This window comes from Mus pahari, chromosome 9, assembly GCF_900095145.1.
Source record: "Mus pahari chromosome 9, PAHARI_EIJ_v1.1, whole genome shotgun sequence".
NCBI lineage: Eukaryota > Metazoa > Chordata > Mammalia > Rodentia > Muridae > Mus > Mus pahari.
In genome coordinates, this window is record NC_034598.1 from 72329340 (window position 1) to 72343767 (window position 14428).

The 14428-nt window shown below is 32.9% G+C and overlaps 1 protein-coding gene across 1 annotated transcript in view; it reads left to right on the forward strand.

The window, feature by feature from the left end:
• The window catches only part of LOC115064680 (leucine-rich repeat and IQ domain-containing protein 1-like), a 155215-nt gene that overhangs the window by 57361 nt on the left and 83426 nt on the right, over positions 1-14428 (forward strand). Inside the window, exons 9-13 of the mRNA XM_029542030.1 lie at positions 1128-1217; positions 1881-2002; positions 2513-2608; positions 2845-2927; positions 9694-9795. Of these exons, the coding sequence (XP_029397890.1) occupies positions 1128-1217; positions 1881-2002; positions 2513-2608; positions 2845-2927; positions 9694-9795 (493 nt within the window). The remainder of the gene's footprint in view (positions 1-1127; positions 1218-1880; positions 2003-2512; positions 2609-2844; positions 2928-9693; positions 9796-14428) is intronic.

Consider the following 14428-nt stretch of genomic DNA (forward strand, 5'->3'; position numbering starts at 1 on the left):
TGTGACATAGATATTTGTGTGTTAATAATTCCTCTGTAATAAGAAAACCAATAAAATATTTTACTGGATATAGTTGTTATGTTCACATGATATTGGAATACCTTGACCTCGATTCTGTCTTCTAAGAATAATGCCTTAGTAATAAATAAGTGCACTGTTACCTGGCTGCCGGCAGCCACTAGTATGCCTTAGTCTCACATTTTCAGTAGTCATTCAAAAAGCAAGGCACATTGAACTTGTGTGAATGGAAAACTTTGTTACCGTCCTTTCAGAATATAGTCATTCTAATTTTCAAGGGGTTTGGCTATTTTGCAGCCTTTTAAATGCTATTATGTGTCCTTGTGATCCTTGTTCATAAAGAATCACAGATTACTCTAAGATACATCAGATAAGACAAGCCAATTAAATAAAATTCAGATAATTATATCTTAAATGTATACCATTTATATAATTAATAAAACTTTATAGAATAAAAAATGAACTTGGGAACTGTATAAGTGGAACAAACATGGTTCGGGATGAAGAGAAAGGTCTTACACAGTAAGCATTTCACACTTGAAGTATAAACTAATTCTTTACCCATTTACAGAATAGTGTTGGAATATAATTACATCAGAAATGACATATTATATATTTTTAAAAATCAGTAATATAAATTTCTCCTTTTATCCACTTAAAAATAAAACTTCTGAGATTTTGAAAATAAAAATTAAAGCAAACCCTAGCTCATGTGCAATACTTAAGGAAAACTGATTCTAATTTATTAAAATATTGTGTTCTTTATATATTTAATAGAATATGCAATTTGCACCACAATGGGCTAAAATCTGATTTCTCCTGGTTACTTCTACACTTAGCTAAGAGTCAGCAATGAATACTCAGAACAGTGTTCACCTCATAGAGCAATTACGTATCAGCCCCTCCCTTAACCAAAGTGTGTGGATCAAGCTTTTTACAATGAATGCCTTAACCAGAGATGCAGCCTCTCATATGGCATGTAAAAAGTTCCTATACACAAAAGACCTCGTGGGCTTTGTGTACATTTGCAAGAATTGTACAATTTAAAGGAAACATGGTAAAGGTTTGCAAGCAAAACATTGTCCATTCTAATGTCGTTACTTTTGCAGGATGCCTTGGAGAGAGACTGGCCAGCTTTAGATTCCACCGGCTTCCCTTCACAAACACTGCCTCTCTCCAACCAGCTGCCCTGGCCAAAGGTAACATGTCATGGAAACTTCTGAGTGCTCGATCTTTGCTGGCTTCTGAAGGTTCTGCTCTGCCGTGGTGATTAATAATACAATTTATTGGCTTGAAAAACATAATTACTTTTAGAAGCCTCTAACTTCCTCCTCATCCCCAGATGTAATTTTTCATGTAGCTTTTCTTTCATTTACTCTCTCTTTTTTTTTTCTTTACTTTGGATTTCTTTCAACGCTTTATTTCACAGTAGCCAGAAAAAAGACATGATGTGCCTCAGCTGCATATTTGGCAGCAGACTAAAATCACTGGTTGACAGTACTTTAAAAATGCAGAAATGTACACGGAGAGGCGGCAGCTGAAGATCCTCAGCCAGAGGTCAAGGGACCGCAATATCTGTTATTTATTTGATAATCTTTGAAGTTTTTGTTTTCTGAGATTTCTAAAGATCTTTGTAATTCATCATTTTGTATATGTGATCTATACCAAACAGCATACTATTCGTCATATAACAAAAGACTATGTAGGCATGTTCCAGTAATTTCGTTTTATTATCATTTTAATTTTGTAATGAGTTTCCCTTTTAAGACTGCCCAGGCTGACCCAAATTGTGAGGTACCAATACAAAGGCTGGAATTGTTCCATTTCCTTTACATTACATTTATGTATGCTTTTAACCTAAGAATTCTCGGACTTTGAGACATGACGAAACTTCACCTATCATACCAGTTCGTCCAGCTCAGGCATGGCTGTGCAATGAGAAAGAAAATGCATTGTCACCCGAGCACACACAGTTAAGCAGCAGGTAAGCTAAGCCACTCCGTTAAGCGGGCATTGACTTAGGGACAACAAAGACAAAAAGTGCACATCCCTAAAGGAAGTAGAGTAACTATAAAAATTGATGTGCCTTGATTTGTCTAGGAGATGGAGAACAGGTAATGTTAAAATATGAAAATTCTAGTGTTAAAAAAATGTGCGGGAGAGATGCATTAGAGCAATGCAAACCTTACATTTTGGTGAAATAATGCAATAATTGTACAGACAGATCTTCATGGCCTGGCAGGTACAGAAGGGGACTAGAATAAAAGTCCCAGGGCCACAGTTCTTTCAGCAAAAGGATTGAAATATGCCCCATGTAATTGAAATGTAAACATTTTAAATTAATGGCAGACTTTTATTACTTTTCAAGATAAAGCTCCTCTGTAGCTTAAATAGATTTTATTTCCAAGTTTGAGACAATAACAGCTTGTAGTTTTTAAAAGAGCTGATGCACTTCTGTTGCTTCTGTTTTAAAAACATGCATTTCTGTTAGCAGATCAGAAAGTGGAATTTTATCCTGGACACCTGACTCAAAAACAAGTAGGAAGAGTTTACTACAATCTGAAAAAGAAGAAAAAATTACAGAAGAATGGTAAGTCCTGTATTCTACACCGAAGAAATTGAGAATTTGAAGGACTACTGGATATCTGAGGAGGTAGATATTTTGGGGGAGTCAAAAAGCCATCAGTCTTTACTAAACTTACCTTGAAATAAGTTAATAATTGGGATTACAAATTTATTGCATGTGATATAGTTCAATCATATACATTTACATGTATATCTATATCTAAATATACTTTAGATATTTTCAATATATCTTTTCTATAGGGGCTTTAAGGATATCTCTACAGCTCAGCAAATGCTAAAGAGAGCAAAGAAAATGAAATCAAAGAAATTAAGGAAGAAATTAGGTAAGTAATGTCCTTTGAGTAGCAGCTGTATGTGATAATTGACTATAACATTTTTGAATCGTGTTCTCTATGTTATATTTAATATGAACAGGAATTAATACACAAATAATTCCATCTAAGACAGTAACTACAATATCCTCGATTTTCAAAGAAAATCACTATCACACTTAATGATATATCTTGCCCTTTTATTTTTAAAAATAGTCCCCGTTTTATATACTTGGGTGATGACTTCTTTGTGTGCTGTGTGCTCTGTTAACTGTGTTATAATTTGTCTCTGAGCTGGTACATCGTGGAATGTTAATTCAGAAACCAAACTTTCAGTGCTCTCGTTCCCCTTGCACTCTTGAATAGCCTGGCCAGTCAGTAATGCATCAGTTTAGTGGATTTTAGCTGTAGATAACCACACATGAAAAGAGACACAATTGATTTCTCTCATGACTTTGAAGAATTTGGTAAAAATTGGAAGGCATCATTTTTCAATCCCCTTGTGATTGTATTCTGTCTTTTTTTTTTCCTCACTTCTCATTTACATACCCATGCTAAATGTGGAGATATCAGGCAAGAAATAACAAATGGTTATGGTCTTATATTTGTTCAAAACTTTTAAAATTATCTACACATTGCAATCTTTATAATCTCATGAGTTCATGAGCTTAATATAAGACACTCTATTCTTCTAATGTACAGTTTTGTTACCAGGAATCAAGAAAAAAAGATATATTTGTAGCTCAGAAATTACCTTGCTTTTTATGTTTATTTTTATGCTATATACATATGTAGTTTAAACTCTGAAGTAAATTAACAGAAATACTTTTTTAATACATAAAATACCTTTCATATCATTCATTAGCCATTGATAAATTCATGGTAACTTATTTTTACTTTTTAACATATAATTTTTCTATCTTAGTGTGATATTAGTTATTTTAATTTCTATGTTGCATCCTTTTGAGATAACAGTAATTTTGTATACTGTTTGTCAGATACAAAACACTGAATATTTAAACATTTTTAAGTGAATTTAAGTAAGTACAGTGCTCTCCCCTTGTCTATGCCTGCTATCCACTCATTTTGTAAACCACTATGAAGGTAATCTGCTCTGAACCAAACCATTTCATGGCTACTTCAGTGAAACAGTAACTCAAAACCTAGAGCGTTTTGAAGCTCAGTCTGAGTAGGTGGAATCAAATACCGTATATAAGGTTGTTCAATATACTTCTTTATTCCTTTGGTTTGTTCTTTATCCTTCTGCATGAATTTCAAAAGGAGCTATTTTAAGAATAATACAAAAATATGTGGAATTCCTGAGCCAAGTTCACAAGCAAAATAGGTTGAGAATTGACCCAGTCAAAATTCCATGCCTATTTCTGCTAGGTCTTCTTCAAAACGAAATAACACCCTGTTTGCAGTCACCTCCCATGGTGAGAACTGAGAAAAAGTTTAGCATTTGTATATGATTCTGCCGTTTGGAAGGTCATTCTTCCTGCCATTATCATCAAAACTTTATTTAAGAAAGTTTGATCAATTAGCATATTAAATATGTTTCAGCAAAGGATTCACCAAACAATACTGACATCATTGTAACTTTTCCTTTCTTGTTCCTTTACTTGTTTTGCATTTGTGGTCATACCTAGATATAGTTAGGCAAAAAAAAGTTTCTTTTTATCAGTCACAAGGGGGCATGATAGGGTCAAAAATGAGAAGGAAAAACTCACAGTGTAACTTGTAACTCCATTTTTAACTTCATGTTTTGACAATGCTGAATAAGCATAAAGTGTTAGGCAAAGTCGTAGGTGACAATTGGACAATTGTACAATTGTGACATTTTAGATGGAGGACATCAACTGACTGCAAAATACCAATAGACAATTCACCAAGGGGGGGGTGTATTTTAAATCTCTTTGTCACAGGTTTGTTGTAGATTTTCTTTCTTTTTTTAACATCAAAAAATTAAAGACACAAAATCAATTTGACTTTAAAATCTGACTGCCTAAATACAGAATTTAGTGATGAGCCTTTCATGGTTCTCATTGCTTTCCTCTATACTCTCCAGACAGTAGATAAACCAGTTGGAATAAGAGAGGGTTAAAAATGAGAAGAAGAAGCCAAGCAATGGTGGCATATGCCCTTAATCCCAGAACTTGGGAGGCAGATGCAGGTGGATTAGAGAAACCCTGTCTCGAACCCACACACACACAAAAAAAAAAAAAAATGAGAAGAAGAAGAAGAAGAAGAAGAAGAAGAAGAAGAAGAAGAAGAAGAAGAAGAAGAAGAAGAAGAAGAAGAAGAGAGACCAAAGAGACCCTCTTGAGTGAATTTATTTATATTTTATTTTATTTTCTATTACGTTCATGGCCCTTATATTGTGTTCATCTCAGAGTAAATTATTTGACAATAATTTACTCAGATTGTGATGGGATTTCTTTTAGAGATTAAAATTTAATCAAGCCATTTTTGCCTTTCCAGTTTTCATGGTGAGGTGTCATTAATTTACTTGAAAATCTACATGATTTAAAATTTTAGCCACCGATGTTCTCAAACAAAACTTAAATATTTACTTAAATATCCACATTCTGCTAAACCTGAAAATGTTTACTTAGGAGAGTTTAGATATTAATGGGGATACTGAGCGCATCTTATACGGAAAGTTTGCCAACATGAAAACTGGAAGCCATGAGAGGGCAGCATCGTCCACAAAAGTGCCGTAAGATTCGCTAGTTCCTTTAGCTGAGAGCCTCAGGATGAGTGTCAGAGACAGAATCTGGTAATTAAATGGAGACGACTCGACTCTGTTCTGCATTCTAACAGAGCTGCGCTCAAGGAGGCCTAGCATTCACACAGAGTAGAGGAACATTAAATACCGGTCGTGGCTGGTCAAGAGAAAGTACTTCATATTTCCTATTCGTATTTTTTATATGTTTTTATTAGCTAAGAAATATGAATCGAAAATACTTATTTAATGCGAAAATGAAAACATGGCAGGGGCAGAAAGTCCACTGATTTCAGACAGTAGTGGATGATGGGATAAATTGCCAAGAGACAGGGAATTTAAAAATGCCGAAGAAACTGGTTAATGAGGAAGCACAGTTGAGGAACGACAAGCTAGCAGTGTGTGGACAGCGGTTAGGGAACCCCCAGTGCTGATGACATCAGTTGCTATAAATCAGGCCGTCATCTTTGAAGAGCAGCCCAGTGTCCTGCCTAGCTGAGATTTCAGACCTCCGAAGCAAGCCTGGTTTACTTCACCTTACTTCTTTGTTCCTAAATATTATTTGCATAGAAAAAAAGATAAAGAGAAGCTGAAGAGGGAAGAGTGGGGAAAGACAGTAGAGAAATTGCTCGGAGGTCTTGATTAGGAAGTCTAAAATTTTGTGACGTTATCATTGTTTACTTAGTAGATGTTTGGATCTGGGTTGTTGTTTTACCTAGTAATTTTCTCTCCTTGTGATTGACATCAGCTAGAAACAGTAGTGACTAGTCCTGTTCTGTGTATTGTCTGCCAGTTTGTTCTGCTGCCCTCCTCCACGCAAAAGATCTTTCAGAATTTGGTGACCAGAACTGGAGTTATCAGATACTGAGGGAAGTTTAAGCTTCAGAACCGCCATAAAGAACACCGTATGTAAGGCGAGAGGCCCAAGTCTATTGAAAACATGCAGGGTCAATAACCTGAGGGGAGCGAGCATATTTGGAAGTGAGAGTAGCTGAGCGGGCTGGGGAAAGGGAGTGGGTGGCTGGTCTTCATGTCTAGCATGCCTTAGAAGTTCTAAGTGGAGAGACTTGGGTGCGTAGAAGCTGACAAAATATAAGGGTAGAAAGTGTAGAATGCAGACATAATAGATGTTTATATCTGTATATCAAATTTATACATGTTGGTCTTGCTTTTATAATTTAAAAAAGGTGAACCAGGTCTATATTTTTGAAGGAAGAGTGACACAGAAGGCTCAAAATGATTCACCAACTCTTTTAATTCCTGAAAGTATCAAGTAAATGATTCTTGTACAGTGGATATTCGCTAGCTTTACTTTCAATAAAACTGGCTTAAGCCATTTTTTATTATTAAATCATATCCTAGAATTAAAGAATGCAGAATATTTTAACACACTCACTTTATGCACTTTAAGGGGATGACGAGTTGTGGCAAAGGGGCTTCCAAAATAATAATACAACTAATGAATTTTTAAATGAGAGAGATCAAGAATGATTAATATTGACAAAAACTGAGCAAATTGAGATTTACTTAAGATTTATTTTATTTATGTCGAAAACTTCTAGAAATAATAAGAATTTCAGTCAAACACTACTCTGTTGTGCTTCCAAAAACAATAATAGAATTCACTCTGAATTATAAAGCAGTTGAGTCTCTCTACTTATTTCACATAAAATTTCCAGAATCCATTAACATATCTGGCACCTGATTCAACATTAAAGTTATGAATAAACATTTAAAATTATATATTTCTGGCTTTGTGGGTCTTTAGTAAATTGCAGATTTATATTTGGGAAGTTAAATTTAAATTAGTACTTGTATATGCAAACAAATATTGGTGTTAATGTGGTTCAAGAGGCCAGGGTTCATCCCAAGCCAAACTTAGCAGTTTTTTCCAAGTGGCGCTGGTCTTAGAGACATGATAGACACAAGAGAGTCTGGCTCTTCACTCCATGGTCTCATGCTAAGAACATGACAATGGAGTTCCTGTATGAAGACCTTGAAAAGGAAAAAAAAAATAAAAAGACCATTGTGTGAATGTATTAGAGTGAATCAGACTTCAGAGGATGCTCTTAGATACTGACTGTGGAATATCTGCCAAGAAAGGCTATGTGTTGGGAATGGAGCCATGGGAACAGAGCCATCCAGAGACAGATGTATGTTGCAGGGAGCAAAGCTGCAGGGAAAGATCCACCTAGCCCTTTGAAATGAAAGTACTGGACTGCAGACATGAAGCTGTAGAATTTGGAGTTTGCCTTGCTTGAATCCAGTCTTGCTTTAAGTCTAGTACTACTTTGCTATGCCCCCATTCCTCCTTTTTAGAATGAATATATATATACATACATATATATATATATATATATATATATATATATATATATATATATATTCACACATTTATTTCTGTGTCATTGTATGATGGAAGTATATAATTTGTGTTTTTATTTTACAAAAGGTTGCAATTAAGATTCCCTTGAGTCAACAGAAGAGACTTTGAACTTTCAAGCAGTGTAAAAGCCTGTGAAGACATTTGAACTTTAATGTATTAATTTCAAATGATGTTCTAGACATAACACTATGGCCAGGAAGTTGACTGTAGTAGTTTTGAGTCAGAAGTGTCCCCACAGTCTCAGGCCTTGGAACCCTTGCTCTCCAGTTGGTAACACTGTCTGGAGAGGTTTAGGACATAAAGAGCTCATGTTGGGAGAGGAGGTTTTAAAATCTTGCCTCTTACAGTTTGCTCTCTCTGTGTTGTGCATTTGTTCAAAATGTGAGCTCCCAGCACGCTACCCCTGTGACCATGGCCGCTGTTGATTGCCATGTCTCTGCTCTGCACTAATGAGGTCTTATCCCTCAGGAACCATAAGCTAAAACAAACCCTCTCTTTCTTAAGTTGCTTTTGGTCTTGGTGTCACCAAATATGTGGATGGCTTATAGGACATGTGCTTCCTGTGCTATGGCATATCTGTGCATTTATTATTGCTAATTCCTAGTGAATTTTTGTAAAAACAAACAAACAAACAAACAAACAAAACCTCCCAATACTCATAGTACCTTAAGCCACAGATACTTCAGAAAGGAGCCACGTACTGATTGATAATTTCAGCATAGTGTTTTTAAACACACAAATGAGCCTCAATGGGGGCTCAGTTACTGCTGGAAGACTATTATAGATTACCAGATTGCTCAACACAGAACATCCTTCCACAGATGCTGTTCTTTCTCCTCCCAATGTACAGCAAGAAATGTACAACCTTGCATTAAACTATTAATGTGCTTTGGTATTTATGTTGTTAAAACTTTGACTTTTCTCTTTGATATATATAATTCTATTATACTAGATATTATATAAAAGATTCTTACTCTTTGACTTTTTCCAAATAATATAAGATAGTTAAAAAAAAAAAAAGATGTGTTTTCATCTTCTGGTGCTTGCATCACTCTCTTCTGAGTCTTTAGGAAAAACCTCTAAATAATGCAATGCCTAATCTTATTTTCACATTCCACAGAGCCACTTTTTATTAAGAAGAAGTTACAAGACCCTATATTCACAATGACTCACTTTTAATACGTTAGATCAATACTATTTCTAATCTTAAAATACATAAAGAATTCATATATTACTTCTTTGTTACATAAATTACTTAAGACAAAAGAGAAAACACCACTTTGCATGTAGAATTATTCTATTACCTGTTTTCTTGCTGTCATGCTCCCATCTCTCATATGTACTCTCTGTGTAGTGTAGCGAGGATGTATTGACTATATCATCTTCCAATAAAAAGACTCCCAAATAAGAAAATGCCACCTAGAAAAAATATATATACATTCAAAATTTCACTGTATTATTAATATTTCTATCATTATACTAAAGAATCTTCTGACTAAGATTAGTTTATTTTATCAAATTTAAGCAGGCATCAGCTGTTTCAGGGGCTCCACAGAATGTTTATAACACAATGTAAAGGCGTGTCGTAACAACTTAAAGGAAACATACGCTCATGTTAGACAAGGAATAACCTAGAGGTGGTTTGTTTTATCTATTTTTTACCCTAGAACCTTCTGTGCGACTAGCAGTATTCAAAAAAAACAAAAATAAAGTTTCTGTTACAAAGTCATCAAAGAAGACACAGCTCAGAAGAGACAATTACTTTGAAGGTAAGGTTTAATGAAAGAAGCAGAAAGACAACAGTCTCTAAGAATAGAAAAAAATGTTATTAAAATGTTTTCAGTCCTCATAAGACCTACAGTACACATATGAAATATATATATATATATATATATATGTTAACTAGCTTTGAATAAGAATTAAATGTATTTATCAAACTAAAACCCCTATTTATCATGCTACTATGTTAGTATATTTTTTCATTTGAGTTATCTAGATTTTAAATGCCCTTTATTTTATGTAAATAAGCCTATAGTATTATATCATCAGTTGTTTTAATGTTCATACAAAACATTTACAGGTGCAAATTTTATTAGCTTCAATTAGTGAGATTTATCACATGCTAAAATGATATTCTAATATACTTATGGTTAGTATGTTCAAATTTCATTAAAGAGTACAAATAATACTCTATTACTTAAAATGCATTTCCTCAAACTACACAAATCTGTTGACTAATAGGGTAGGCAATATAGTCAACATATCCTTTATATCATATATAGTCAATAGTGAAAGCTTTCTGTTACTTTATATTTATAGCTTGATGATGGTTTGCAGTTCTGATTTCAGCATTCAGAAGACTTTTAGATGTGTATTATTAAACAGAACCACAATGTGACCAGTTTCATACCTGTTTGTAGAACTAACATTTTTTACAGCTTATTCTCCCTGTACTTTCTGATAATCATTTATAACAGGGGCAAAAGGCATATATTTTTGAATGGAAAGTAACTATTATCTTCTCTATCTTTTATGTAATAAATCTTAAAACACACACATAATTAATAACCTGCTTTAGAATTGGTTCATTGTGATTTGCATTTCATTACAATTTGGAAGTGACTACATTATTATGATATAGAGAGTCATATTAAAAACGGTATATCAGAAGACATGACATCTGGAGTTTTCTTGAAAGTTTGTAATAATAAACACATTCATAGAAAGACATGTAAAGCATGTGTGGCAGTTCACTGAGTTTATTGCATACATAGATTATGGCAAGTGTATATGTATATGGTATGGGTATATGTATATTCTATTGTTTTATTATTTACCATTGTTTTCATGGTAAGACAACTTCAACTTATGCCCATTAAGGGTATCAACACAATATTGGGACTAAATCATCAGTTAAGCATAGTAGTTGGTCTGGTTTCATGTCCCAGCATCTACTTGGATACTTCACTTACAATAACCCATGACTCCAGGCCTAGGATATTCAAAACCATCTTCTGTCTTCTTCAAGCACCACACACGCATGTGATATACAGATATACCTAAAATTAAGTTATAAAAACTTCAAATGTTGAGAAATATTTTAATAGAATTAAGTTCCATTTCCAAAATAAAATAAACATGAACTTTCAAACAGCATTCTTTTTCTTGTTATAATGTTAACTTTACTAGTTCATTGTTTCTAGAAGTAAATAGTAGCAATTGTGATGAAATTTGTGTTAAATGTGTAGATAACCTTTCCCTGTTAAAGACGCCCTTACTATAGAAGAGAAATACTTAGAAGAGAGAAACATTTAATTTGGATGACTTTAATATTTAGAAAGAAAAGCTCTATCAAAAATGTTCTAGTGTATTCCTCCCCATAATATTACATGTGAGCAGAATGTTTTTCAAACTATGAACCAAAATAAACTCGGCAAAGAAATGTTCACAATGGAGACAGGAATATACTAAAGAGCACTGAGTGTTTACATGTAAGTTTTATTAGCAACTTTTTTTTTTTTTTTTTTGGTATTGGTTTTAGTTTTTTTCCTCCTATGTGAAATGTATTTGTCTTGGTGTTTTATGGTTTTTTCCAATCCAAAATATTTGGAACTTCCTTCATTACTTTGAATGAATATTATGTACATATAGGTTTCCTAACTAGTGGATAATAACTATTGTGGTTATTTTAAGGCTTTTGATTTTAAGGAACAAGCTTGACAATAATTGTTCTACATGAATGACAATTTACGGTTAACGTGTTAACATTTGTCTTCTTTGTGAAGAAGAGTTAAAGATAAAATGCTTGTTGTTGTTGTTGTTGTTGCCTTGAACCCCATGTTGTCTTAAATACTGCTCTGAACTCATCCTGCTCCTAAGTTTATGTTCAGTAATGTAGAAGATAAAATGTAGCAGGTGACCAGTCATGGCTGCATGACATGCTCAAACCAAGTCTTTTGAGATAAAGCTTATTTGTTACAGAGTATACAGTGTTATAAAATAGAATAGTATATTGTTTAAATGCATATAGTTACATAATATTTTATAATATATAGTATAAAACTAAAATTCAATTAATTTTAGTGTTGCATAACCAGCATTATCTCTTCATTTTAAAACATTAGAACTTATTTTTCCTTAAGAAAAAATGAAATAAAATTAATAGTGGGAATTTGAGCCCCCCTCCAATGAGAGAAATCAAAATTAAATTTGCTATAGGTCAGATTAAATAACTCCATGTGGAATAGTATCTCAGAACTATGGTACGCCAGCACTGTTTAATAATTTTTTGATTTTCTTCAAATTAGATCATAGTATTATTTGAGTATTGATTCTATAATTCTAATTTATTTTATAGTAACACGGTGTGAGTTATAGAAAAACATTCTTTTTCAATTTTACAGTCATGACCATGTAAAATTTCATGAGTATTGTAAATTGTATTAAATGCTTTGACTATTACTATGGCCTCTTTTCTAGATGTCAATAGATAAATGAAGATATTCAACTGAAAATTATGGTTACACCTATGGAATATTGGATATGGATTACAATAAAAAGTACAAGGTTAAAAACCTTAGCTTTTATCAGTCCATATTTATAAAACACCTATTTATATAGTTTTACATTTACATAAAATATAAAATACATTCTTACCTTAAACCTAATGAAGGCTAATTTTGACCACATCTGTATCCAAGGTAACCAAAAGTACAGGAGATGTGTCATATATCATCTGGCTCTTCCTATAGGACTGAAGGCCTCCAGACTGTACAGTCTGTATTTATTATAATTTGTTTGTTTGCTCAACTGATTGTTAGGTACCTATCTTGGCCTACCTCTGTTATCACAGATAATTCTCACTTGGATTTAATATCTAATCTTGCCTTGAAAGTCTCTGAAGACACATTTTGTTTTGTTTCCTTGTAAGTGAACAATGTTTGTCACTGACCTAAGAGGAAACAGTGTCATCACGTTTTAAGTATATATGCCACAATTTATCTAACACAGTTTAAATATTTTTTTAAAATAGCTGTTTCAACTATATCCTTTAATTAATGTAAGCACAGTTAATCAAAGCAATTATATTTAAATATTTATAGAATGAAATTCTTTATACTGACTTACAAAAGATATTTTCAAGTTCAATTATTAAAAAATCATGTAGGTGGCTGTGTCACTACTGTCTTGATATTTCCTATTTTAAGTGGTTTTACGCTTTTTAATATTATACTCATTAATAAATAATTTTACAAAATTATGAGGAACAATGTGTTATTTTTCATATGTATACTATGTGAAATGGTTAAATACAGCTAATTAACATGTATATTATTAACTATCCAATCTACAATTTTTATATTATTATTAACTATTATGAAGCAGATATTGCATCACTACTTTCTGTGGTAGTTTTGCTATATGGAGGATCTCATGGCCTATTTTTCTAGTCTTTGTAGCCTTTGATCAGTAGTTTCTCACTCCCTTCACCCTCAATGCCTGAAGTTCTGGTGACTGATTCCACTATGATCATAGGTTCAACATTACTAGATTCTACATTTGTGCTAAGTGATACTCCTCTTGTCTTGGTTATTCTATATTATTTTACTTACATTGATTTCATTCAAATACATTCATGATGTCACAAATAATGGAATTCCTTTTAACCTATTTATCTGACCAATATTGCTCTTCACATGTGTGCCATATTTTCTTTATCCATTCGTGTTGTAATATGTGCTGCAGTTCTTTACATATCTTGGTGACTATGAATAATGCACTTGCATCAATAATATAGATTTGCAGTTATCTTTAATTTACTGTCTTCATTTCCTTTGGATAATTGTCAAGTAGTGAGATTGCTAGATCAAATAGTATTTCTACTTTTTGTTTACTGAAGAATTTCCACAGTGTTTGAAACAATAGCTTGTACTAATTTAAATCCCTCTAGCCATGTATATTTCTCCACATGACGACTTTTTATCTTCTGTTTTTGTACAGTAGCAACTTTGTCCTTGTTTTCATTATCCATATATTAGTGATTATGATCATTTTCTCATCTACATGTCTGTCATTTGTATGTCATATTTTTAGATAAATAGATGATAGATAATTTGATGGTATGAATAATAGGTAAATGATATATGATAAATATGGTTAGTTAGAAAAATGGATAAGTGATAAAAAGATATCTAGATTGATAGAATAGATAAGTAGATAGATAGATAGATAGATAGATAGATAGATAGATAGATAGATAGATAGATAGATGAGGGATAAGTTGATAAACGTATGAATCCTGGTTATATACATAGATAGGTAGGTAGGTAGGTAGATAGATAGATAGATAGATAGATAGATAGATAGATAGATAGATAGACAGATAATTTTAAAGTTCTGTCT